Here is a 24,870-nt window from a genome sequence, read left to right as displayed (position 1 = left end):
AGCTTGGAGTCTTTTGTGGTAGTTGTGGATGAGACGCTTTATTTTCTCGGATGGTAAAGCTGCCCATTTTTCTTGGCAAAAGGCCTCCAGTTCCTGTAAATTCTTGGGCTGTCTTCTATGAACTGCACGCTTGAGATCTCCCCTCAATGATGATATTGAGGTCGGGAGACTGAGATGGCCACTCCAGAACCTTCACTTTATTCTGCTCTAGCCAATGACAGGTTGACTTGGCTTTGTGTTTTGGATCATTATCATGTTGGAATATCCAAGTACACTCCATGCGCACATTCCGGGCTGATGAGTGCAAATTTTCCTCCAGTATTTCTTTATAACATGCTGCATTTATCTTGCAATCAATTTTGACCAAGTTTCCCGTGCCTTTGTAGCTCACACGTCCCCAAAACATCAGCCATCCACCTCCATGTTTTACAGTAGGAACGGTGTACCTTTCATCATAGGCCTTGTTGACTCCTCTCCAAATGTAACGTTTATGGTTGTGGCCAAAAAAAAAAAAGCTCAATTTTGGTGTCATCACTCCAAATGATTTTGTTCCAGAAGTTTTGAGGCTTGTCTCTGTGCTGTTTGGCATATTGTAAGCAGGATTTTTTTTTGTGGCATTGGCGTTTCTTCTGGCGACTCGACCATGCAGCCCATTTTTCTTCAAGTGCCTCCTTATTGTGCATCTTGAAACATCCACACAACTTTTTTCAGAGAGTCCTGTATTTCAGCTGAAGTAATCTGTGGGGGTTTTTTTGCATCTCGAACAATTTTCCTGGCCGTTGTGACAGAATCTTTTGTTGGTCGACGTGATCGTGGTTTGGTTTCAACAGAATCTCTCACTGTCCATTTCTTCATTAGAGTTTGAACACTGCTGATTTGGCATTCTGAGTTCCTTGGATATCTTCTTATATGCCTTTTCTGTTTTATACAGTTCAATGGCCCTTTCCCGTAGATCTTTTGACAATTCTTTTGCTTTCTCCATGACTTAGTCCAGAGATGTCAGTGCAAGGGTCTGTCAACAAACTCATTGAACCTTTATACACACACTGATTACAAGCAGACAGATCATAAGTGTGGATGGTTACATTTAGTAGCCATTCAAAACCATTTGTGTCAACTTGTGTGCATGTTATCAGGCCAAAATCTCTAGGGTATGTAAACTTTTGATCAGGGTCATTTGTGTAATTTCTGTTGTCATTATGATTTAAAAAGAGTAAACACGATTGTCTGATAATAAATGGCTTCACCTAAGCACTAACCATGAGTGAAAGAAAGGTTTTTGTGTTATCATTCATATTCTCTGAAAAATGGCGAAGAAACCATAAATTCCGCTAGGGTATGTAAACTTATGAGCACAACTGTATATTGCCATTAATGAAACAATACATTAATTGATGATCTCAATACTATAGTTTTTTTCTTTTTCTACTGCAGCACAACCAATCTGTAATCACTAATAGTTATGAACCAGTGAGCCATAATTGGTGGATGTTGGCACTTTTAATAACAATGATGAATATATAAATGAAAAATATTCAGTATGCAGATGGAAGGCTAGTTAAACGGTCAGGTTCCCGGGGGGTGATCAACGCAATGGGTCTGACTGTTGAAACAGTTAGGTGAAGGCAGGTGATGTGGTCCAATCATTTATTGTCTTTGGGATATTGTTTGAATTGGGTTTCTCAGATAAAAACAGAAATAGGGTCAATAAGAAAGGGTCAATACTGCAACGATCCAACAGAGGTTATCTATTCGAAGCAAACTAACGGCCTCCGCCTTTCTTCCGCGGCTGTTTCATTCTCCTCCCCAGAGCTCAGGCTGCTTCTGCTGGGCTGGAAGGGAGTCGGAAAGAGCTCGGTGGGGAACGCCATCCTGGGCCGGCGCTACTTCGAGTCGGGCCAGGAGACGGAGCTGTGCCTCCGGAGGCAGGCGCTGGTGTCGGGCCGCCGGGTCACCATCGTGGACACGCCGGGCTGGGACTGGTTCTCGGTGCGCCGGACGCCCAAGCGCATCCGGCAGGAGTCGCAGCGCGGCGCCGCCCTCCTGCGGCCCGGCCCGCACACGCTGCTGCTGGTCCTCCCCGTGGTGTCGTCGCTGACGGCCCGGAAGCGGCGGACGCTCCTCTCCCACATCGAGACGCTGTTCGGCGACGGCGCCTGCCTCCACACCATGGTGCTGTTCAGCTGCGGCGACTGGCTGGGCCGGACCCCCATCGAGGAGCACATCCTGCGGGGCGGCCGCGAGCTGCAGAGACTGCTGGAGTACTGCGGGAACTATTACCACGTCCTGGACAGTAAGACCCCCGGCATGGACCGCAGCGTGTCGGTCCTGCTGGACAAGATCGAGGAAATGATCCGGGAGAACGGAGACAAGGCCTTCCTGCCCATCCAAACCGAGTGGCGTAAGTCCAAAATCTGCGCGTCTTATCGCGACTTTCCATGCGGTGAACCTGTCTAAAATAAGCTATGCTTTGCTTTGCTCTCGACAGTGAGCGAGGAGAGCTCCTACTCCTCTGACAACACGGAGCCGGAGGATGACTGTCGAGGATGCCAGCTCCAGTGATGTTCTTTCACCTCCGTACCGAGTCTTCAAAAAGGCCCCCAAACGTCGCCTCGTGCCAACTTAAAACCTCATCAAGATTACCTGCTGAGCTCTGGATGAGAGAGAGAGAGAGAGAGAGAGAGAGAGAGAGAGACAGGGGGAAGAAAAAAAACCCAAGCACTTTGTTTGAAATGCAAAAAGACCAATCTCACTGATCGCTGAGCAAAGCTCGGCCCGGGATTCACGGCGCCAAGACTTAAAAAGTTCAAATCCCATCTGAAAGGGGGAGAAAAAATATCCTGCCTCAAGGGGTTCCAGAACCTAATCCCTGCTCCTGAGCATGTACAAAGAGAGCTGCTGCTACAAGAGAGCGTGTGCAAAACTGCAGATTAAAAAAAGAAAAGAAAAGAAAAACAAAATGGAAAAACATTTCGGTGATGTTGAAGAGCCGCCGCACCCGGCTACCGACGCGAGCGAATCGAGGTGCGTGCTAATGCTGATGGTATCGTCATCAACAGTGATTTAGCGGGAGCACTTTCAATCTTGCGGCGTGTCTCTTTGGGTCAATCGGAAATATTCAGAGGGAATATTTGTACGTTTTTCAGTGTAGTTATTAACTTCTGCATCAAGTGCCATTTCTGTCATTCAGTTTAATTAAGCAGTTCAACAGAAAATTTAAAGAAGAAGAAGAAGAAGAAGAAGAAAGAACCACAACATGGGCATTCCACTGAGATGGGACAGGGTGTACTAGATTGTGAGGTCTTGTATTATTGAGGTGTTTTTTTGCTGTTGTCGACGTAAAAAAAAAAAAAAAAAAGAAAGAAAAGAAAATGAAAATGAATATGAGACTGGGGGAGGGGTTGAATGGTTTTCCTCATGTTTCACTTGGGGTTGGTGAAAGGCAAGTCTTTTCGTGATCACATGGACAGTTTCTGCTCAGGGATTTCGGGTTTGAAAAGCCAACTCCAGGTCTCAATGTGCAACGTTTACCAGGACGCCGGGGGATTTGCTGAGCGACTGACCCTAAAAGCGCGCCAACCTTTTGCGTCAAACTGGAGTTTCGCTGCCAGGAAGAATTGGAATGTGAAGAGTGAAGAGTGAAGAGTGCGCGCCACGGTCGCAGCTGAGATCTTGACAGCTCACCGAGTCCTTCTGGAGGCGGGGGGGTGAGGCCGTCATTCCGAGAGCCCCGCCACCGCTGTCGCAATCGCGCGCACGAGCAGCTCGAAAGGGGGGCGGGGCGGGGGCGGGGAAGGAGTTCGTGTGCAGTCACAGATCCCCCTCGGACCGGTTCCGCTTTGACACACACACACACACACACACACACACACACACACACACACACACACACAACTCCCTCATTCATGCATTCAGAGCATTTATCGACACGTTTAGAGAATCAGCTATGTGCCTCAGTATCAAAGCGTGGGTTTGGGCGGGGGGTGGGGGGGGGAGCGCAGCCCCGCTTCCCTACGGTCGACATCGAGCTTTTTGCATGCTACGGACGGAAACAACACGACCTCATGACTCATCGTGACCAACCAACGCGCGTCGTAGGGCTTTTACGACCTTTTTGTTTTGTTTTGTTTTGTTTCTGATTGATTGAAAAAAAAAAAAACAAACAAACAAAAAACAAACAAACAAACAAACAAAAAAATAGAGTAATATCAGTTATGTGCTCAGCTCTCAGAGGCATGACACTGCATGCAGGTAAACGAGTGCCTACGGAGCTGACAGCAACCTCATTTCTTAGGTGAATTTGTGGTACCGACTGCAAAGAAGAAGAAGAACAACAAGAATTTAAAAAAAAACAAACAAAGGGAATTTATGCTCTGGAAGATACAAGCAAATCCGTATTATAAATAAAATAATGGCCGACACCACTGCCATGCTATAAAGTGTAATTTTATACAAAAACGACATGGAATTAATAGAAACCGACGCTGCTTTTCTCGCTGCTTTACTGCTTCACATCCAGTGGTGTGAGCCAACAGCAGCACTTGGTATGACAAGCATGACTTTACACAAGGAGACGCTTTGAGCGCTCTTTCTGGAAGAAAAAGATGAAGAAAAGAAAATAAATAATAATAAATGAATAAAAACTCCCTCGCCACCTGTGAATACGTTATCAAAACCGTGTATATTTACACTTAGAACACGTTAGGCTACATTACGCGCTTTTAGCCAAGCATTTTTGCACTGTGTAAGTTGTGCCCACCTTACCGTAGCCAAAGTGATGTTTCACTTCCCATGTGGTCCTTGGTGATTGCATCATCAGTACTATGCTTATCATCTGATAATAAAATATATGGATATATTGTTGAGTATATATTTTTTATTTGTTGTCTACTTGAGTCTCTCCCCAGATTGTAAATTTGCTGTGTTTTTGTTTTGCTGCAGATTTTTTTTTTTTTTTTTTTTTTATGTTTTAGGACATAAAACCCGCAGATTGTGTCTGCGGAGGGGAGAAAAAGTAGTAAAAAAAAAAAAAAAAAGAAAAGAAAAAGAAAGAAAGAAGAAAGAAGTAATTGTCTACAACGGTCACTAGGTGGTACTGTCTCTTAAAAAAAATGTATGTGACGTAGAGCATTGGAAACGTCGTCATCTGCTGACCACAGTTCGTTTAATAAAACATTTAAAAGCAAAGCTGTTTGTATGATGTGAAAGGCGGGACTGATTATCAGGTCTTGGCTAATATGAATGACCTCCAGGTCTGGAACGTACACTGTACTGTCCTCTACAGTGCAGTAGGAATCTAGATGGCGCTTTGCACCATCCTAGACTTTGGCATGCCTCCACATATTGATTGTCCTAAAGTTATCCGTTCTCGAGCCTGTAACAATTACAAGTGTAAACACCTTCAGCCAGTTAAAGGCTGCTGTTGTCTATTGACAACACTGAGGCTGTTTCCTCATCAGCACAAGTCAGCACTTCTTTGTTCTCTACCAAAGACTGCATTGCAAAAACTTTCTTTTAATTTCCTTTATTCAGTACCTTGGAATGGGAGGTGACAAAATATCTTTTCTATGAAACTGACTTCCCTTAAAACTACCACACAGTCACTGCTGTTGGTTACGTGACATTGCTGTGCCATTTTATGCACAAGGAACTTTTTAAATGACAGACTTTAGTCTCATAACAGTCAGGGTGGGGAAACAGCTTGTCCCTTTAACACACTTATGCACATCAACAGAAGTGGACCGATGTTCAATCGTTCATTGTTTCATCAATATATTCAAATAACTCTGCTTCAATAATCAAACACATCGACACTAGGATTCATTTTGGATTCAAAATACTTAATCCCAATGAAATGAACCGACTTGCTCAGCTGGCCAGTCGGTTCATTTCAGACCGTAAATTCAGTTGTGCAAGACTCAGACGTTAAATTCAGTTGAGTAAGACTCTGAATTTCATTTGAATCAATCATTTCCTTTAGATATACATTTTACACTGAAATTGTCAAGCTTGTTCATAGAAGTACTCAAAACACAATTCTGTACTTAAAACCCATATTTGGGTTCTAATCCATTAATGCTGCCTCAACCCTAATCTCATATACATATACATACATGTATATATATATATATATATATAGTACATAAAGATGAATAGAAAGAAGAACAGAAGAATGTGATTTGGTTAAGACTCTTTTATTTAGAGTTTAATAATACAGATGGGCCCATATGTTCTAATACACACATTTTTAATGTTTAAGGACATACTCGGAAGTTACTGTGGTCCATATATAGGGAAAACATGTACAAATATCACAAAAAAGCACACAATAATATACTGAGCGGAAAATACTCTATGCCTATTTGATGCATTTGAAAAGTGATACAGGGATTTTATATTTAATACCAGTGCTTATTATTTAGGAAAACATGCTGGTGTCAACAGATCATATGATTTTTCTAATGGTCCTTTCCATCTACACCTCTAAAAATCCACTGCAGCCACACAACTTCTACTCGTGGCTCCTCGCTACCAGGACACTGCAGGAGCCGACCACTAGGGGCGCGCGCCCTGACCCTTGTTGATTCTGGCCTGTCGGACTTCCTCCATGAGCTCCTTGAGGTACGCAATCTCCCGGGCCATCGAGTCGGACTTCTCCGTCAGCTCCATGTTCTTCCTCTCCAGCAGCGTGTACTCTTTCAGGAGGTCTTCCTTCTCAGACTTCTTCTTACACCGGTAGCGCGTGGCGGCCGTCTTGTTCTGCTCCATCTTCTTCAGTTTCTTGGCCTTGGTCGGCTTCTGGGGCGGCCGATCGTCGCCTGCTGCGGCGCTCGGCGAGGGTGGAGAGCCTTTGCATTTGGGCTCCGGGTACGGTCTGCTTCGACAGGGTCTTTGTGGCAGAGAGGCCTGGAGGACCTCTGGTGCGGTGGCGGTTATGGTGGCGGCGGAGGCGTCCTCTTTGGGGGCCAATACGAGGACGATGCGAGTGGGCGACAGTGAGAGGACGAGCCTCTGGACCTGAGGGATGACGGGAGTTACCGCCGGCTTCACCTCGCTCTCAGAGATGTCCACCTCGCTGCCGAGGTCCAGGGTGTAGGCTGGAGAGGGGGGCGAGTCGAATGTGGGGGAGGCCGGCTCCGGGGAGGTGGGCTCCGATTTGATTTCGAGTTCTTCTTGTGGCTCGGGGACACAGACGGGGGGAGAGGGGACGTTGTGTTCGTTTACGTAGGATTCATGCCCATCGACTGCGACGGCAGTCTGATCAGAAGAGATGGTGGGAGGTGGAATGAAGGGAGAGGCGGGTGGAGATACGTGAAAGGCTGGAGAAGGAGGAAGACCCGAGAGCGCGGGTGCCGACAGAGACATTGGGAGCGAGTCGAGCTCCATGGGGCAATCGAGGGAGGCCAGGAAGTCTTCTGGGGAGCTGGGGGGCTCTTCACTGGGACTGCAGGAGCCAATGAGAGAGTCCAGGTCAAACTCGCTCAGGTCGACCCTCTCGGCCATCCAATCCAATTCGCTGAGCAAGTCCTCTGTGGAGGGGCACCAAAAAACAAACAAACACAGGTACACAGGTTTAGTTTGCGTTCCACGACACACATAGATGCACGACGGAAGCGTCACAAGTCATTACCTCTGCTGTCATCTGGGACCATGTGCCTCAGCTGATCATGGTGGCCAGACAAAGAGATGGAGAGCAGGTCTGACTCCGGGCCGGCTTTGTCCCCGTTGGCGAGTGCCGGCGGTGAGGAAGGAGGAGAGTAGAATGGAGGAGGAGATGAGGAGGAGGAAGAAGAAGACGACAATGAGGAGGAGACGAGGGGAGACAGGGGCAGGGTGCCCCCCTCCAGTGAGAATCCACCTCCTTTGAGCATATCTTCTTGGTCAGGGCATTCAGAGAGGATGTCCATGGCATCAGCCATGGGAAAGGAAGGTCCCCAGAGAAGGGCCTCCATGTCTTCCAGGCCAAACTGTGAGCTTGTCATCGTCGTGGTCATAGTGGCTGTTGTTGGTCACAAACGGGGTGTGTGATGGGGTTTTGTACTCTTTTTTGCTGTAAAGAGCAGCAGCGATGAGGGTTTTCTTGTAGGACCTGGGGGAAAAAAAAAAAAAAAGTTGGTAAAAAATTAATAAAATGCATTTATTTCCTAGAAATAACAAAGTATAAATTACCAAACCTTTATTATATAAATTAGAAATAGCTCCATTCCATGCAGTTATTAATAAACATCACGTGTCCTCAGTCCACCCGTCTTGTGACTCTTGACGTCAGCACGCCGCCGAGCTGACGTCAGACCCCGCCCTCCCTCCGCTATAAACAGCCACTTTTGTTCTCCGTCCTCCGACTCCACGCCGCCATTTTGACAACGAGGAACTGAGCCTTTTACCAACTGCCACGTACGTCTTTGTTGGTGTGAAATGGAAGTTTGCCGCGACAAACTTCAAAGACCACGTTGTACTTTATTCCCCATTATTTTAAAGCGATCGAAAACTGTCAACGTTCAAATGGAATGAATAAATGTAGAATTTCAACTTGCTGGCACGTGTTGCATCATTTCGATAAAGGTTCATATTTATTAGTATAGTCAGTTGCCGACATAATCAACGAGCCACACACAAAATAATTGTTTATACGCGTCTATAGCACATTCACGGTGATTTAACCGCTAAAACTCGCGCTTGAGTTGCCATCGGGCTGCCGTAGCGCGCGGTCACTGGCTAGGCCCAGCTTCCGTCGTCGACTCAGAAAATGACATTTTAGAAAACCGTCGTAAAAATGTACTTACGACATTTTTGCTGAATCTGTGGTGACTCAGTGCACTGGCTGGATGCACTGTTTTGCTGGCGGCTAGGTCACGGCACACTTCACACTGCCATTTCGGCTCAAAATACGATGTTCAACGTCGCAACTTGTTTCTTCCGTCGTTCCAAAGGAATGATAACAGTGGCGCCGGCTGCGGGTTGGCTTATAGTGCTGATATCCTTCCGCGGCGGCAGCCTTCTTACTCCGCCTTTATTCGCAGTCAACGTTCCAAACGACGCCTCGTTTCTACAAAGTAGCTCCCGGTATAACCCCGTCATAACAAGTTCAAACAAGAATTTAAATTTAGCAGTAGTCGAGTGAAACGTCTATACACGCCTTGTTGGGAAAAAAAAGTAGCTTCTGTCTTCATTTATAAGATGACATATCTGTATCTTGTATTTTCTATTTTTGTTGCACTTAAGCAACCATTTTATTTACTTTTCCTAATGTCATTTATATATATATTTTTTTTAATTTTTTTAATGACAACGAGGAGGTGGCTGAAGAATTATTTTCTGAACATTTTTCTGCCTTACACTAATTTAGGTGACACGTTGCAAACCACAATAAATATATCTGCCACCGTCAACCTCTGCGTGAAGTTTATGTCTTGCATGGATGCAAGATTATAGATGATCGATCTTGATCTCAATAGATCTTGCGTTACTTTCTTTTTTCACACTCAGCCAAAGTGTCATCTGACCCTTTCTTGAATTGAAGCTCCAAGCACGAGCCAAAAATGTCTACGCTGATCCTCATATGCTATGATCGTCACATGCAAACACGAGAGCGGTGAAATTACTGGAGGACTATTTAAAGACACCACGTCACGGCTGTTCCACATTCCTCAGTCAGGTGCCTGTTTGTTGAAACGCAGTGGTTAGCGTGGTACAGCACCCCCGAGAGGACCCCAGCGGCCATAGCAGTCTCAGGTGTTTGCAAAAAATGTTTTTTTTTTTCCAGTTATACAGCTGTAAAGCCAAATCACACGCTGTGTAAACGGCAGGCGTGCCATATTACAAGTAAATCGGGTTGCACAGTACGCTTAAATTTTAACATCATAAACACATGTGCTGTGCCTTTAAAAAAAAAAGTATATATATATATATTAAATGTACTAGTGCCCGACTGCCGTAGATGGTGGCTGGTGTAAAGTGTAAAGAGTACAAGGTTGACATGGTGGTTGAAGGAAGGAAAATAAATAAAGTGTTTTTAGAGGCATTGACCTTTTATAGGGTACACAGTGGAACCATTAGATATTAAACATATAAATCTTAAACCTCCTCAGGCAAGGAGCAGCAAGAAAATAGTCCACGTTATCTTTATTATTATACTATAGCGTGTAACACAATATGCCACTGGAAATGCCTTCCCCTTAGAAAAAGATCAAATGTTTTCTGTTCATTCTCCTTTATCTAGTGTCCAAGAGAATGAAGAGAATAAGAGACAAGTAAAATCTTAATCAATTTCAGTAAAAGGAAGGACAAGATATTTGGTGCAGAGCTCTGATGCAGAGATCTCTGGAGTCGAGTCCGGGCCGTCGCCGGAGTCAGACTGACTCCTTTCTCCTTAAAAAGCCCTTAAACACAAAGACAAACAAGCTGACTCCTGATGTGAAAGTCTTCTCAAGTGTCGTCCTTCGGTCGGCTGTCCGTTCTTCCCCCTTCAGTTCCTGGGTGTTACTGTCATCGTTTGTGAGTCGGGAAGCAGGTCCTTATTTGGCCGTGAGCCAAATGGTCCATCCTTCCTTCCGGTGTGACCGGCTGAAACAATTTCCTTCCAGAAAAGCCTGTGGTGATAAGTTCCCATCCCTGTGACTGGATGGGTCGTAAACTTTATGAGGGTCGCAAAGGCAGTTTGTCCACTCTCTGGTCAACCAGAGTCACTGTTCATGAGGCTTAATGAGTTACACAGTCTCTGCTCACAAGGTTTTGAACACCCCCAGGGCACTGGTCATGATCAGCAAATAATTATCAAAGCACTACATATAGTAACATTCAATACATTTATACATTCAACACAATATAATAATTCCAACATATAAATGTAATGTTACCAATATAATAACACAATATGCTATGATGCATGATGTTAAATATATGATTCCAACAGTGTTGATGTTGAAGTATTGTTGTATTTTTTTTTGAGTTGTTGGTCAAACCAACATCTAGCAATCTTTTGGCTTATTGACTTTTTTCCTGAGACTGACTTTTCACTTACATGCTGATTTTGAGGTAGAAAGTTATATGGTGTTGCTTCATGAGCTACGACACTGAATTGGTTTAAGTCAAAGATTGCGTAAAAAACACAAAACGTTCTCTTAAATATGGCAGTCTTTATTATTGTTATTATCATTCTTATTATTATTAGTATTATTATTATTATTTTTTTAAATGTAAAGACTTGAGCCAGCCAAAACTTGTTTGCTTCAACTGAACGTTTCCCACATACGATTAAGGTGGTCTAGCTCCTCCTGGAGATTCTCTGCCAGCAGTTGAACCCTCCCAGAAAACCTGCCCTCGCACGACTTCTTCAGCTTCTGGCCGTCCTTGTGCGAGAAATACAGGTCCATTTCCTTGGCAAAGCCCTCCAGCAGTCTTTCCGACGACATCCCACTTGCCCGCGTGGCCGGGGACGTTCTGCAACTGTCCACGCAGTTCCTCACCACAAACTGGGACAGGTGGGCCGTCTTCAGCGCGTCCATGTCCGCCCCCGCCCTCTGCAACCTGGGCACGTCGTACCGTCGCAGCTCGTTCATCACCGAGAGGACGAAACCCAGGCAATGTTCCAGGTCCACCACGTTCGCCTTGTAGTTGGACACCAGTTTTTCCATTGTCATCTTGTTCACGATCTTCTTTTTGGCCTGTTTGGCTGAGTGGGCGCCCAGGCCCCCGGCTGAGGCCACCATTCCAGCGCCGACGGCGGTGGCGATCAGCGAGGTGCCCATGGTGACGGGAGCGAGAGCGATGCCCAGGACGGCCGCAACGCCCCCCACGGCTCCCGTCGTTCCGCCGGCAATGTCCACGGTTTTGCTCTTCTTCTGCATCTTGTCCAGGCCGGTGGAGATGGCAGTGAACTCTGCGATGAGGTCTCGGAGGGGCTCGTTGCGTTTCATCATGAGGAGGTTGTACAGCCGCACGGCCTTCCTCAAGTCCGCCGCTCTCTGATGGAATGATCTGCACAGGGACGCAAATTCTCATGTTCACTTGATAATCTGAAATAGTGGACCACCACCTGACCACATTTGATACACAAACATGACATCTGAAACGTAGAGCTTACCTGATTTCCTCTTCGATATTGAGGCCGTACAGTGCAGGAGCCATTAGTTCAGACTCTGTTGGAAACACAGTGTATGGTAAGATATCATTCATTAAAGTATGACCAAGATTTTGATTTAAAAAGTGAAACATTTACTAACTTGACGCCCTTCTTAACCATCCAAGCATTCCTCTGATTTCCTGTTAGAAACAGAGTATTTTTGTAGTTATACACGACATTTTGACAGTTTTATTTTATTATTATTTATTTTGCTGTTTCGATTGGGACAAATCTTTTCACCTCATTGTCTGGTGTCGTTTGCATTTGGGATGAATAGGTCCCCGTTGGAAATTGTTGTCTGGACTGAAGCGTCGACCCACCTTTTGTCTAACAGTGTCGAAGTACAAATAAGGAACAGCAAAATACATCAGAAACACATCAGAGCAATGCTGTCGTTACAAGCTTTGGAGTTATACTTGTAGTTTAGAGTACTCTATTGTAAACTACGTGTACAGATGCGCGAAGTTTCTCCCACCATGATGCTAACTTGATTGTGATCCTCCACTGGCAGAATATCCAGGTACGGACGATACTCTATCTCACTGTACACAGACTCTGTAGGAGGCCATGTTTCAGGCTGTGGCAGCACTTTGGTCTGAAATAGACAGAGGACGGTGATTATTATTAACGTGTTATTATCATTATTTATTTTTATTGATCTGCTTATTTTTCTTTGTTTCTTGTCTCTTTGTGTATTCTCTCTCCTGCCTGCGTCAGTGATGAGTAATTTCTAATGATAGTCCCATTGCCTGACGTGGTGACATTCATGACAGACAAAATATTTTGTGGCCTAATCCAGGTGTAACAACTTCAAATTATGCTTAAAATAAGATCAAATTTGTTCTTATTTGTTGTAATTAACAAATTGAACAAATTAAACACAAACATATTATAATCCAAAATTCCGAGAGTAAAAATTCTGTAATTTGTTGCATTTTTCCATTCAATGATTTAATGTGGAATAGGTGTCAGTACTTATTAACCTATGATTTCCCCCTGCTTGGGCAACTCGGGAATTTCCCGGTGAAGTTGTATTTCCCTTGCTCACGAAAACGCAGCAGTAAAGATATCAGTGTGTTTGAAATGCTAAGAAAAGCACCACTGGAAACTTGTCGTGTGTTTTTTGGCACCCGGCCAGGGGAACATCCCCGTCTCATACCTGCAGCGGCGATGATTCACGCGATCTGGCGTAGTGCGATAAAGAAGTCGGTCGAGGAGGAACTACTGGTCGGTCGGGACTTTCAGTGGTCTGGTGACGCAAGAACATACAGCGTTCAAACAAGTTCAGTCAAGCGCCAAGTACCACTGACTGGTCACTGTTAAAATCAACCGGTGTTTGCTTGCAATTCACAACTGTGTGAAAATTCCCACAGGGGCTCACCGCTTTGTCTGAGCTGAGGGACGAACGTCTGGATTGCTCCTGCTCGCCGGTGCACAAGACGATAAGTTAGGATGGGAAAAAAGGCATCAAAGTTAGTTTTGAATTTTGAATTAGGTAAAAGGTCAAACGTTGTTTTTTTTTTTTTGTTTTTTTTTTAAAGAAGTCAGCCGAGCTGTTGACTAAATATGTTGACGTTGACAGTTGAGCTGAAAGAGTACCTTAGACGTTGATTTTATCGGAGGCACGTCATAGTAGCAGGAAGGACGAGGGGGCCGTTTGGGTGGCAGCGGAGGAGGTGGTGGCTGTATCCCAGCGGGAGGCTGCAGGGAGATACAGACGGTGGAACAAGTTAAAAAAAATAGGGAAACTGCCCACGAAGCCGCGGCCCAATCAAAAAAAACTACGGAACCCAAAAGTGGGTCACGATGCACCAGTTGAGAAACGCTGACAGGCAGGGTCATTGATGCCCTTGTCCTTCATCAGAGCTCACTCGTGACTCAGCGGAAGTGGCTGCCTTGACTGTCAACCAATTGTTTGCTTTAAAGTGTATTAGAAGTTCAGGATGAAGAGGTTAATAAATGTTGGCACTTCCAGCAAGAACAAAACTGCACAAACACAAGATATACAGTATGTGTAGGCCTACTAATACTGACATGTACTGCTTGGAAGTACACTAAAGGAAAAATGTGATTTGGTGTACTGTTAAAAAAAATTGGATTTTTGGTTATCTGTCTTTTGGTAAACTCTGACATTGTGGAGCAAGGACTGCATGAGGGTTACAGCAGAGATAAGATGAAGATGCTTAAATAGCGCCCCCTGCGCATAGTTGGCTACCTGGCCATCAGTTGATGAGGGCATGCAGGGAACACTTGTTCTAAGCTCAGCTTTTAAATTGTCATTTACCTCAAGGGTTGTGGCAGTATTTGAATTCAGATGGAAAACAGCTGATTTAGTGGAGGCCAGAGACGGTGGTTTTGGTGGGGGACGAAGAGGTTTGGGACGCGTTGAATCTGCAGGGCATTCATAATAGTGCGAAACCTGAAGAAACAATACAATCATGGCAATTAATGCGCTACGCCGAGACTCTGACTTGGTCAAATAGGGAAGGAAACTCACCGGGGCATTGCTTGTGTTATTTGCCTCCTCTGCAGACTCAAGAATGTCGCTGTTTGTGTTGGAGAGAGCCTTCAGCTGCGTTTTAGACCTCGGGCGAGGCACAGGCTTCACTTTTACCTCCGGCTCATTGACATCAGTGACAATAGACTGATCCCACCGCAAGATTAGTGAAGCAAAAAAAGAAAGAAAGAAAGAAAGAAAATGTAATTCCAGATATCATTTAATGGGATTCAGGCAAACAGCAAAAGAATTCATTCTGTCAAATCAGTTTTTACCTTTAATGCATCTGGGTCTTCATATACAGCTGGGGGGAAGTAATCAGGGGTGGTGATGGTTGACTTCATTGTGTATCTTTTTTCTGGGGTGGATCGAGAGACCGTGAGGTTTGAGAGTGAATGCAGTGCACGTTGACCTGAAAAACTGACTTAAAATGACCAGTTATTTTATTTTGAAAGTTCTCAGCTCTCAGTTCTGAAGGCTGATTGTATGGAAGTTCAAAGACGATCAACACACAATAAGGCCAGTCGATGTCCGGACTCAGTTTACCAGTCAGTACTAAAACATGGCCTTATTGAGCTCTAGTTTGAATAAACTTTCTCATAGGTTTACCAAATAACATCAAATCCAATAATTTTTTTTCCACCCAGGTGAAGGAGAATAATTTTACTCCACTAAGGTCATTATTCTAATTATAAGCTTCTCTTAAAACCAAGCCATTCATTCAAAAGCACAGGCTAATTACTATACTGTAGCGTAAGAACTTGTCATAGTAGTTTCAGAGATGTGAGTCAATTCTAAAATATAACTGGGTCATAGTATTTTGATGCAGTTATCTGAACAAAAATCTTCTAATTGAGCTATTACTCAACCACTGATATGCCCCAGTTTCGGAGCTTTGCCTGCCGCCAGTGCCACCGCATGGCTTTTGGCAGTTAATCCATAACAAATTATGCAACGGGATTAAGGTGCACTTATTCAAGTAATGCGCAGAGAGAAGGAAGTGACAGTCCTTCAGCGTGGAGATCAACCGCAGTTTCCAGAACGAGCTCATTCCTCACATTGAATGCGGGTGTCTTGTGTTTAACAAACCAAGTGTAGTTATTTCACAATGTACTGCATTGTTTTTGCAAAAAATATATATTGTGTTCAATTCTGCTGTGGGCATTTTTTTTTTGTCATTGTGTAACTGTATATAAATATCAAATTAATTATTTTTGTTCGTTTTTGTTTTTGTGTGCAGTGTTGTGTGAGGCACTGGACGCTCCTGAATCTCTCATATGTAAAAAAATGAAAAGCATGCTGGGCTTGACAAAGTGCCATGGACAAACCTCTCAGTCTCTGTCTCTGTCACTCACTGTCATCTTTCTAAGATCAACCTCTAATTCTAAATAGGAACAAAGCATTCATTCATTCATCTTCTATACCCGCTTATTCCTATTCAGGGTCACGGGGGTCTGCTGGAGCCTAGCCCAGCTGTCTTAGGGCGAAGGCAGGGTGACACCCTGGACAAGTCGCCAGTTCATCGCAGTCGGAATAAAGCAAATAAACAAAATAAAACAAGCCTGATTCTTACTGTCTCGGCTCCTGTTTCGAAGCTGCTGTCAGCGCTGTCTGTCTTATCCTTCAGCAGAGCTCCAGTTTGAGAAAAGGGGCTCGCAGAGACACTCGCACGCCTGTATTCCTGTAGCGCCCCGAATGCCATCGGTGCCTGCACTCCTCTGTCACTGTCAGCAAGTCTCAATAGTCCTGCGGCGCTTCTCCTCCCTTACGGCAAAGACTAGAAAATATGTGGACGCCGTCCCCTCCCTTGACGCGACACGGGGCTTCAACATACATACAAACAACGAGAGCGCAAAAACGAATGATGAGCAAACACGGTCGCTCTCTGACTCCAACGTGTGTTTGCGTACGTTTTCTCCCAGAAGTTAAAGGAAACACTGACACCCCCCTCCCCAGCTGACTCACCTGCCCTCAGCTGAAGCTGAAGGTCAACCTGAGCTCCTCACTTGGCCAAATCATGAATGTTTATCTATGTTGTGGCCAGACTTTCTCACTCGCGTGAGTGTCTGAGTCGTGGAAAGGGAGGCAGGTACCGCTGGGAACGCCAGCCTCCTTTACGAGTTTCTGTATTTTTTTTTTGTTTTTTTTCTTCAAGAGGATTTCATCTCAAACATGTTTGACAGGCCCGGTGAGTGTCTCGCCTGTGACGCGTTCGTGCTTTGTTACGCTTGCTTCATACCTTCGCACCTCGGTGGATGACTGACTCGAGGAAACAATACTCGTTTTTGACACATAGTGTATTCACTCATTCACATTTTCCGTCTTAAAATAGAAAAGCCCTCTGCGGGTGAAATGTTTCCTCGGGTCGGCTGGGTAATGTTATGTTTAAAACAAATGCGCTTTGTATGTCTGTCAAATGAAAAATCACCGAGCACATGGGGTAAAAATGACTTCAGCAGATGACGGGGGCTGTTTAGCTAAAGATTAAAAACCCCTAGTTTCACACTGTTAGCCACAAAACAATGCGTTTATACTTTTGACAGGACATGTTCATAAATGGGACTTTCTTTGTTGTTGAAAGGTGTGGTGCGTATTATTCAAGCCAAACCAATGTAACTTCCTGTCAGTTGTCTCGAGAACAGCAACAGTCCTCTAATGTAGTAGAATCAACACAATGTGCTTTTCAACTTGTCTTTAAAATACAGTTGAACTTTTCCAGCAACATCACAAAGTCATTGTGTTGGTCATTGGGATTTGTCCGAGTCAGCTCAACTCCAAAACTGTCAAAACAGGAAACAGTGGGAGGATGAGAGGATGAGAGGCGAGTTCTCAAGTCGAATTAGACACAGGGCAGGGCGTTGCATCAGCCTCCAGCAGTCGACGAGCTTCATGACTGTAAATTCTCACCAGGGGGCGCTCTAGCGTTGTGTGTGTCGCTGTACTTTCACAAGAAGATGAGAAAAAGGAAGAGGTCAAAACCCAAACAGAAGGTGCTCAACGGCTACACAGCAAAGAAACATACTTAAAAAAAAAAAAAAAAAAGTACCTGTCCTTATAATATGCACCTCTTAATTTACTTACTGTACTTTGTTTTGTTTCCCTTAAAAAAAATCCCCCTCTGTTTAAAAAAATGAAAAAGAAATACACATAGTTGTTGATTTGATTTGTGTCACCTTATACACACATACACATATACATACTGTACATCTATGTGTGTGTCTATATATGTGTGTTTATGTGTATATATAATATATGTATTTATATCAACTATATAACAACACCAACAACAACAACTACCACTGCTGCTGCTGCTGCTGCTGCTGCTGCAATTTATTTTATCACCTGCATTCTGTCCTTCAGTAGTCTGACTCAGGATGAAAATGTGTGTCTGAAACTACATTAAGGTTCTGGACTTGTTTTAGAAAACCTTCCATCGATACAAAAGTCTCATTCGCTGGTTCCCTTCAACGCACTCGCGGTCACGGCTGGGCCTGGACCGCCACCGCCGCCACCACCACCACCACCTCGTGACTACTCTGTGATGGTCAATTCTCTGCCACCAATCAGATCGCCGCGCCGATTATTTCTCCTCCAATCAGAGTCCCGTGACGGGGAGGCACGATTAAACGCGGACATTGCCGGAGGAGGAAGCCACATAACAGGGTCGAGACGGCGCAGGCTCGCGCACCTCAGAGGCGGAAACAATATTTAAAACAGGGTCTTAAGCTATTGTGATTTCTGCGTCGACAGACATGTCGCGGGTGAAGATGCTTTATGTCATCGGGGCGCTGTTGATAACACACGCCGCCGCCCTCACCAGGTAAACAATGTTAGCTCGTGTGTTTGTTTTGTTTTTACGTGTCATCAACGCCATTCATCATGCGAGTCATAGAAGACGGCTGAGCGCCTTTTGCTCACCGGAAAAGTTTGCTCGGATACTCAAGCGCCGTTCATCAGACGCACGTTTGTCTTTAAGTGTGTACGAACTGTCACATTGCACAACTGTATGACCTACATTGTCAATATGCACAACTGCAATATATGTATATATATATATATATATATATATATATATATATATATATATATATATATATATATATATATATATATATATATTTTTTTTTTAATATGGATTTTATACTGTTCTTGTCTCCCTTTATACTATAGTTTTATTATGTGTGTATATACCTGTACATATATATATATATATATATATATATATATATATATATATCTATATATATATATATATGTATATATATCCAATCTAATTGTTAATCACATTTCACTTCTATATTTAATTAATGAAGTATGTTTTGTGGGCCGCGCACCCCGGAAGTGCCACTTCCCCCCCCTCCCCCCTCCGCCACGCAACGCTCACATGGGCGCTCTTATGACGCAGCCCGTGCACGCTGATGGCAATAATCTCATTACAATTCGCAGAGTTCCCCTGCACAAAACCAGGAGCCTGCGCCGCTTGATTAGCGACAACGGCAGATCAGTGGAGGAGCTGCGGTCCCTGGCCGCCAGCGGCAGCAGCAGCAGCGGCAGCGGCAGCAGCAGCAGCGGCAGCGGGGCGCCGCAGAGCTCTCCAGCCGCTCAGCTGCCAGTCGAGCGGCTCACCAACTTCATGGATGTATGTGCACTACACACACAGTCAGTCACTATTCAGGCACCCCAACGCTCACATCACTTGTGTCCAATTACATGTCGGTATTCTGAATACCGTATTCAAGAGCAGTTGGAGATGGCAGCTTGCTGCAAGATAAAAGCACAGCATAAAATTAAGGCAGGAGGCAGCTATTTTTTTTTTTATGATTAAAACTTTGCCCCTTTTTCGTTTAAAAAAAATATATATTGCGAGTTTGGCGTTTTAGCTAAATTAATATTTGAGCAGCATCACCAGCCAGAAGAAAGAAAGGAATGATTAAGTAAATACTGGTCTTAGCAAAGTCTGGATATCAGGCTTTTGACTTGCTGGAAAAGAGCCGTTTTCATGGTCACACACACACACACACACACACACACACAGAGAGAGAGAGAGAGAGATACTGAGTGCTGTTTTCAAGTTAAATTAAGTTCATTGATGGAATTAAAGTGTTGAATTCCGATCTCGCCTCCCCAGGCCCAGTACTATGGGTCGATCAGCATCGGCACCCCCCCGCAGGAGTTCAAGGTGCTGTTCGACACGGGCTCCTCGAACCTCTGGGTCCCATCCATCCACTGCTCTTTCCTGGACGTGGCCTGCTGTGAGTCCTGCCTCCTCGTTTTGCACACTCGGTCAGAAGAGGGCGTTAATCCGTTGAGAGGGTTTCAGCGAGGGAAAGTTTTTGGGTTGAAACGTTGTTGCTGACGAAACTGAAGAAAGTCAATACCTTGGTTGTGAATTGGACATCGTTGGAGTGTTTTACTTTGAAATGTTTAGCCAATGTGTGCGGCTGTAACTGTAAAACGAGTCACGTTGTTGGAATCGTAAACAAGTTTCAAAGTAGGTCAGGGGTTTCTCATATTGATATGGGATTCATACGACAAGTGCAAATATGTAAACACTCGTCTTGACCCGTATTGGCTGGAAAAAGTTGACTGTGTTAACAGTTGAAAAGAGGAAGGGATTTTTTTTCTCTCCTTTTGCTCAGCACAAAGAACCTCAGTTGATATTGAGGTCACACATTTTTTCGTCAACTTTTTTTTTTTTTTTTTTTCCTTTTCCTTCTCGGCAGTGTTTCAAGGTTGGTAGAAGAGCAGAAATGTGCCCCAGAACTATTGAGGAAGAAGAATTTAGACCCTCAAAAATGGGCTAATTTTATTAGGATTGTATTGAAAAATTATGATAGATGATATAGAAGTTTAAGAAAAAAAATCAGTCAACCTGAAAGTCTAGGCTGTATTATACCAGCATAGGAACAGTGGACTTTTTTTTGTCTTTTTTTCCAGTCTTTATAGCACAAACACCTCTTTTTCCTCAAATCAACCCCAAGATACTTTCATATATGGCCCCAGTTTAGACGCCTGGGCTGCATCATGTCCGTTCAGGAAGTGAAATTACAGTTTATCAGTTAATCAGTTAATGACAGCCGCATGTCAGGAGAGGAAATGTTGCGCAAACTTTGCCAAACCTTCCATCTTTAACACAAAATAGCTTTTTGTTTTGTTTTTAACCATAGAGTTCTTGCCGTGCTTTGCAAATACGATTTTGTGGTTTCGTGGTCCTGAAAACTTCCACACTTAATAAGATTGTGGCTTCCCACTCATCGGAGGATGTAATCTTAGAATACTGGCTTACAATTTTCAACTTAAGCGTACAGATTATCGCTAACGCTCCCTGAGATTCCGTCTCCTAAATGCCTCCTAACCGAATCATTCCCGCTCCCACCAGGGGTCCACCGCCGCTACAACTCCAAGAAGTCGAGCACGTACGTTCAGAACGGCACTCAGTTCTCCATCGCCTACGGCCGGGGCAGCCTGTCTGGCTTCATCAGTGGGGACACTGTCTCTGTGAGTCCCAGACTCGCTCACATGGCCCTTGAACGTTTAATTGCATTCCTTCAAATTTGGGCGGTCATGCCATTCTCCTTATCCCATTAAAACACGTGCCCTTTATTATTTCCGCCCCTTTTCTTTGTCTCCGCTGACGTCTTTCCCCGCTCGCAGATCGCCGGCCTGCCCGTCGCAGGCCAGCAGTTCGGCGAGGCCGTGAAGCAGCCCGGCGTGACCTTTGTGGTGGCGCGGTTCGACGGGGTCCTGGGCATGGCCTACCCCTCCATCTCGGTGGCCAAAGTGGTGCCGGTGTTTGACACGGCCATGAAGTCCAAGCTGCTGCCTCAGAACGTGTTCTCTTTCTACATCAGCAGGTAGGTTGTGGGTGCGATTCCGGGCCTTTCTTGTGTGGAGTTTGAGTGTGAATGGTTGTTGTGCGCAGTCGGCGCATTCAGGCTGCCAGCCAAAATCCGATTTTCAGCCCATCCAGATTGAAACCGGATGGCTGAACAGTCACGAATCACATGAAATCTGATTTTTGCAAAACGGATTGAAACCACCTTCAGTCAGTAGTCTCAAATCACATTTTGAAAGAGCGCCATTCCAGGTGCGGAGCTGTAACGTAATGGCGGTCACTTGCTAAAAACGGTGTGGACAGCCAGCCCTAAAAATTGGATCGGATTTGAGAAGGAATCTGATTTGAATCAGATTCGCCTGCAGTCTGAACGCAGCCTATGTGGCCCTGCAATGAACTGGCGACTTGGACTGGGTGTCACCCTGCCTTCGCCCTATGACAGCTGGGCGAGGCTCCAGCAGACCCCCACAACCCTGAGTTCAGGATGCAGCGGGTATTGAAAATTGATGGATGAATGGATGAATGGATGGATGGATGGATGGATGGATATTGGCATGAAAAGTGGCAGGAAGGAAGGGCGCAGTAAGACGCCTCCCAAACACGGACAAACACGTTCCGTGTGGACAGCAGCTAAAGCACCCAATGTACATTTAAGTCTATTTAAATGTATGATATCTCAATGTATAACTACACAATAATATTATTTATATATATATCTACATGTTTACATTTATAGATGTCATGTAAAAATGTATTTCTATATTTGAATTATTTATTTATATATATATATCTACATCTTATAAGCTTTGTTGTTCCCCCTGCAACTCACTCTGGCCACTCTGACTACTGCTATTTCGGTCCCTGTTTCTCTTTCTCTCTATTTTTTTTTTAATTTTCTTTTCACCCCAACTGGTCAAAGCAGATGACCTCTGACCCTCTGGAGTCTGGATCTGCTCTAGGTTTCCTCCCACAGGGGAGTTTTTCCTGGCCACTGTCACACATTGCTTGCTCTGGAGGGTTTCAGTTGGGTTTTCCTCTGACTGCTTTGAGACGACTTTGCTTTGAAAAAAACATATTTTTGGGCTAAAATCACAAAGAACCGAGAAATGACGTTCAACATGCTGGGTGTTTTTCTGTCCTCTCTATCGATGTAGGGACCCCGGGGCGGCAGTGGGGGGCGAGCTGGTGCTGGGTGGGGTCGATCCACAGCGCTACACCGGAGACCTTCACTATGTCAACGTAACGCGAAAGGCCTATTGGCAGATTCAGGTTGACAGGTGAGAGATTTCTTTTATTTTTTTGTTGTAGCTTCATGATGTTGGTGAGCTGAGCAGTCGTCACCGGTGTCACTTCTCTTTGCGTGGGTCTCACTTCCTCACCTGGAACTTTTTTAAAAAAAAACATCATGAATTTGAATGAGTTCGAGTGAACCAATTGTTTATGAAAAGCATGAAGAATACTCGTTACTGTCGACTGTTTGTATTTATTTTTGATTTTAACACCTGCAAATCGCAATTACCACAATTTTATTTAGCAAAAAACTGTAATGGAAACGCAGCTTGTACTCTCTCATATCTTCCGCACAGGGTTGGAGTCGGCAGCCAGTTGAGTCTGTGTAAGGCAAGTTGCCAGGTGATCGTTGACACAGGAACGTCCCTAATTGTCGGCCCCGTGGAGGAAATCAGGGCGCTCCACAAGGCCATTGGTGCTCTGCCCCTGGTGATGGGAGAGGTGAGGTTGCCACGAAGACGAAGGCTACGCCCTTAACGCTGCCAGCAACAGCAAAACCAAATCTGACCTTTTTATTGTCATTTTTTTTCCCAGTCTGAACAGCACTAACGCATCTTTTTTCCCCTCAAGTCAACCCCCAGATACTTTCGCATTACTTTCCCAGTTCAGATGTCTCGGCGGCATTGTATCAGCTTTTGAAGTAACATTAAATTTTATCAGTTCATCGCATCTGCATGTCTATAGAGGAAATGTTGGGCATCTTTGTGAATCCTCTCAACACAAAATAGCGTTTTGTTTTTACTATAGAGTTGATGCCCTGCTGTGCAGACACGGTTTTGTGGTCCTGAAAACTTCAATGTCAACTATTTTATTATATATATATATTAGGGATGCAAATTATTGATTAATTCATTAATCGTTAGTTGACCTTATCGATCGATTAACGATTAATTGTTAAGCAGCGATTTTTCCTGAGAACCTAAATTTCACAATAGAAAATTGATTTAACCCTTGAATAATGTTGAGGGTCCAATGTGACCCATTTTTCCATTAGAGAACAGTAAAAGCACCCTCAACATTTATCCCCTGACTTTAAGTTGACTTCTAATGGGTCACATTTCAACACGCCTAATCATTTCTGTCTCCTTGGGATCTTCTCTAGTATCTGATTGACTGTAAGAAGATCCCCTCCCTGCCTGTGGTGTCCTTCAACATCGGAGGAAAGATGTTTAACCTGACCGGAGAGGATTACGTCATGAAGGTAAAATGCACCCGTGCCTTCATTCTTAAATTTGCTACAGTAATTTGAAAGCTATACACGGCACCTTCCAAAGTCCCTTTGAAGGTCCAAAAAAGCAAAAAAAAAAAAAGACAAAATAAAATAAAACCCCCACCATCAGTCTTGGCAGGAAGTGTTCTTCCATGAAGCTGTAAATAAATACACCTCTTTCTTTTCCTTCCTCAGGAGACCCAGCTGGGGAAATCAATCTGCCTGTCTGGTTTCATGGCAATGGACATCCCGCCTCCCGCGGGGCCCCTGTGGATCCTGGGCGACGTCTTCATCGGAAAGTACTACACTGTGTTTGACAGGGATGCAGACCGAGTGGGGTTTGCCCCTGCCAAGTAAACCTGCCATTGATTTGTTGTTTTTTTGGTTAATACATCACACACAGCCATGCACCTAATCTGAATGTAAACGTCAAGCCAAGAAAAGACGATATAAAATGACATCACCAAGGTTTTGATTTTGCACAGTGGGAAAGCTTTAATGATTATGCACTGGATCGACTTGCAGACCCTAATTTGCTGTGTAACTGTGTCTCTGAACAAAGAGGTCGGCTCCACTCACAAACGGCTCCACACTTCCATGCTAGAACAGGTACTGTGACTGTAGGTACTTTAATTTAACGTTATACTTAAATGTGAGCTTTTATGTTTTGGACATTTTTTTAAAGAATTGACTGATTGACTGAAGCTGCCTTTTTCTCTCTTTTTTTTTTTAACACTGTTGATATATTTTGTTTTTTTGAAATAAATACAGCGTCTAAAACAGGAGTGGGTAAACTGTTTGACTGGTGGGGCCACAATGGGTTCTAAGATTTGACAGGGGGGGGGGGCGGAGCAGCAGATGGATGGAGTGACCCACCTCATAGGAGGAAAAAAATATATCATGGGATATGTAGAAAA

At 44.4% G+C, this 24,870-nt stretch overlaps 4 protein-coding genes and 1 long non-coding RNA gene across 6 annotated transcripts in view; 3 read left to right on the top strand and 2 right to left on the bottom strand.

Moving 5' to 3' along the window:
• LOC142892283 (GTPase IMAP family member 8) overlaps window positions 1-5,187 on the top strand; it is a 10,235-nt gene extending 5,048 nt beyond the window's left edge. Inside the window, exons 6-8 of one of the 2 annotated variants that reach the window (XM_076032320.1) lie at window positions 1,811-2,401; window positions 2,489-5,014; window positions 5,053-5,187. In XM_076032320.1, coding sequence (XP_075888435.1) covers window positions 1,811-2,401; window positions 2,489-2,562 — 665 coding nt within the window. In that variant the 3' untranslated portion in view covers window positions 2,563-5,014; window positions 5,053-5,187. Of the gene's footprint in view, window positions 1-1,810; window positions 2,402-2,488; window positions 5,018-5,052 lie in introns of both variants that reach the window. The other variant, XM_076032321.1, reaches the window with a different exon arrangement.
• A 991-nt stretch (window positions 5,188-6,178) lies between these two features.
• On the bottom strand, window positions 6,179-8,941 carry atf4b (activating transcription factor 4b). Its single transcript, XM_076032325.1, has 3 exons — window positions 8,784-8,941; window positions 7,631-8,089; window positions 6,179-7,529 (listed from the first exon to the last, which is right to left on the bottom strand). The coding sequence occupies exons 2-3, from the start codon at window positions 7,992-7,994 to the stop codon at window positions 6,556-6,558; spliced, it is 1,338 nt and encodes a 445-aa protein (XP_075888440.1). The 5' UTR covers window positions 7,995-8,089; window positions 8,784-8,941; the 3' UTR covers window positions 6,179-6,555.
• Window positions 8,942-10,548: 1,607 nt separating this feature from the next.
• Window positions 10,549-16,726, bottom strand: LOC142892281 (uncharacterized). Its single transcript, XM_076032318.1, has 12 exons — window positions 16,584-16,726; window positions 14,894-14,976; window positions 14,619-14,765; window positions 14,406-14,540; window positions 13,716-13,822; window positions 13,503-13,551; window positions 13,281-13,370; window positions 12,597-12,716; window positions 12,362-12,448; window positions 12,222-12,261; window positions 12,083-12,137; window positions 10,549-11,976 (listed from the first exon to the last, which is right to left on the bottom strand). The coding sequence occupies exons 2-12, from the start codon at window positions 14,960-14,962 to the stop codon at window positions 11,229-11,231; spliced, it is 1,647 nt and encodes a 548-aa protein (XP_075888433.1). The 5' UTR covers window positions 14,963-14,976; window positions 16,584-16,726; the 3' UTR covers window positions 10,549-11,228.
• LOC142892296 (uncharacterized) lies at window positions 12,443-16,476 on the top strand. The gene is made up of 2 exons (XR_012927403.1): window positions 12,443-12,641; window positions 14,654-16,476. It is a non-coding gene; the product is annotated as an uncharacterized LOC142892296 (long non-coding RNA).
• A 1,447-nt stretch (window positions 16,727-18,173) lies between the features above and the next one.
• Window positions 18,174-24,738, top strand: napsa (napsin A aspartic peptidase). The gene is made up of 9 exons (XM_076032327.1): window positions 18,174-18,438; window positions 19,065-19,257; window positions 19,747-19,870; window positions 20,998-21,116; window positions 21,273-21,472; window positions 22,608-22,730; window positions 23,040-23,184; window positions 23,846-23,944; window positions 24,149-24,738. The coding sequence occupies exons 1-9, from the start codon at window positions 18,371-18,373 to the stop codon at window positions 24,308-24,310; spliced, it is 1,233 nt and encodes a 410-aa protein (XP_075888442.1). The 5' UTR covers window positions 18,174-18,370; the 3' UTR covers window positions 24,311-24,738.
• Window positions 24,739-24,870: the final 132 nt, after the last annotated feature.

This window comes from Nelusetta ayraudi, unplaced genomic scaffold (genome assembly GCF_046127955.1).
Source record: "Nelusetta ayraudi isolate G7.1 ecotype Tasmania unplaced genomic scaffold, CSIRO-AGI_Nayr_v1 ptg000034l, whole genome shotgun sequence".
Classification (NCBI taxonomy): domain Eukaryota; kingdom Metazoa; phylum Chordata; class Actinopteri; order Tetraodontiformes; family Monacanthidae; genus Nelusetta; species Nelusetta ayraudi.
This window is presented reverse-complemented; position numbering and strand designations above follow the sequence as displayed.

Excerpts from the sequence above, each read along its gene's own strand:
- LOC142892281 (XM_076032318.1), bottom strand. The coding sequence starts at position 14,962 with ATGAAGTCAACCATCACCACCCCTGATTACTTCCCCCCAGCTGTATAT. Across the intron at positions 14,766-14,893 it reads AAGACCCAGATGCATTAAAG|TCTATTGTCACTGATGTCAA; the intron begins GTAAAAACTGAT and ends CGGTGGGATCAG. Across the intron at positions 12,449-12,596 it reads ACAATCAAGTTAGCATCATG|ACAAAAGGTGGGTCGACGCT; the intron begins GTGGGAGAAACT and ends CGACACTGTTAG.
- atf4b (XM_076032325.1), bottom strand. The coding sequence starts at position 7,994 with ATGACCACGACGATGACAAGCTCACAGTTTGGCCTGGAAGACATGGAG. Across the intron at positions 7,530-7,630 it reads GGTCCCAGATGACAGCAGAG|AGGACTTGCTCAGCGAATTG; the intron begins GTAATGACTTGT and ends GCCCCTCCACAG.
- napsa (XM_076032327.1), top strand. The coding sequence starts at position 18,371 with ATGTCGCGGGTGAAGATGCTTTATGTCATCGGGGCGCTGTTGATAACA. Across the intron at positions 19,258-19,746 it reads GGCTCACCAACTTCATGGAT|GCCCAGTACTATGGGTCGAT; the intron begins GTATGTGCACTA and ends TCGCCTCCCCAG. Across the intron at positions 22,731-23,039 it reads TGGCAGATTCAGGTTGACAG|GGTTGGAGTCGGCAGCCAGT; the intron begins GTGAGAGATTTC and ends TCTTCCGCACAG.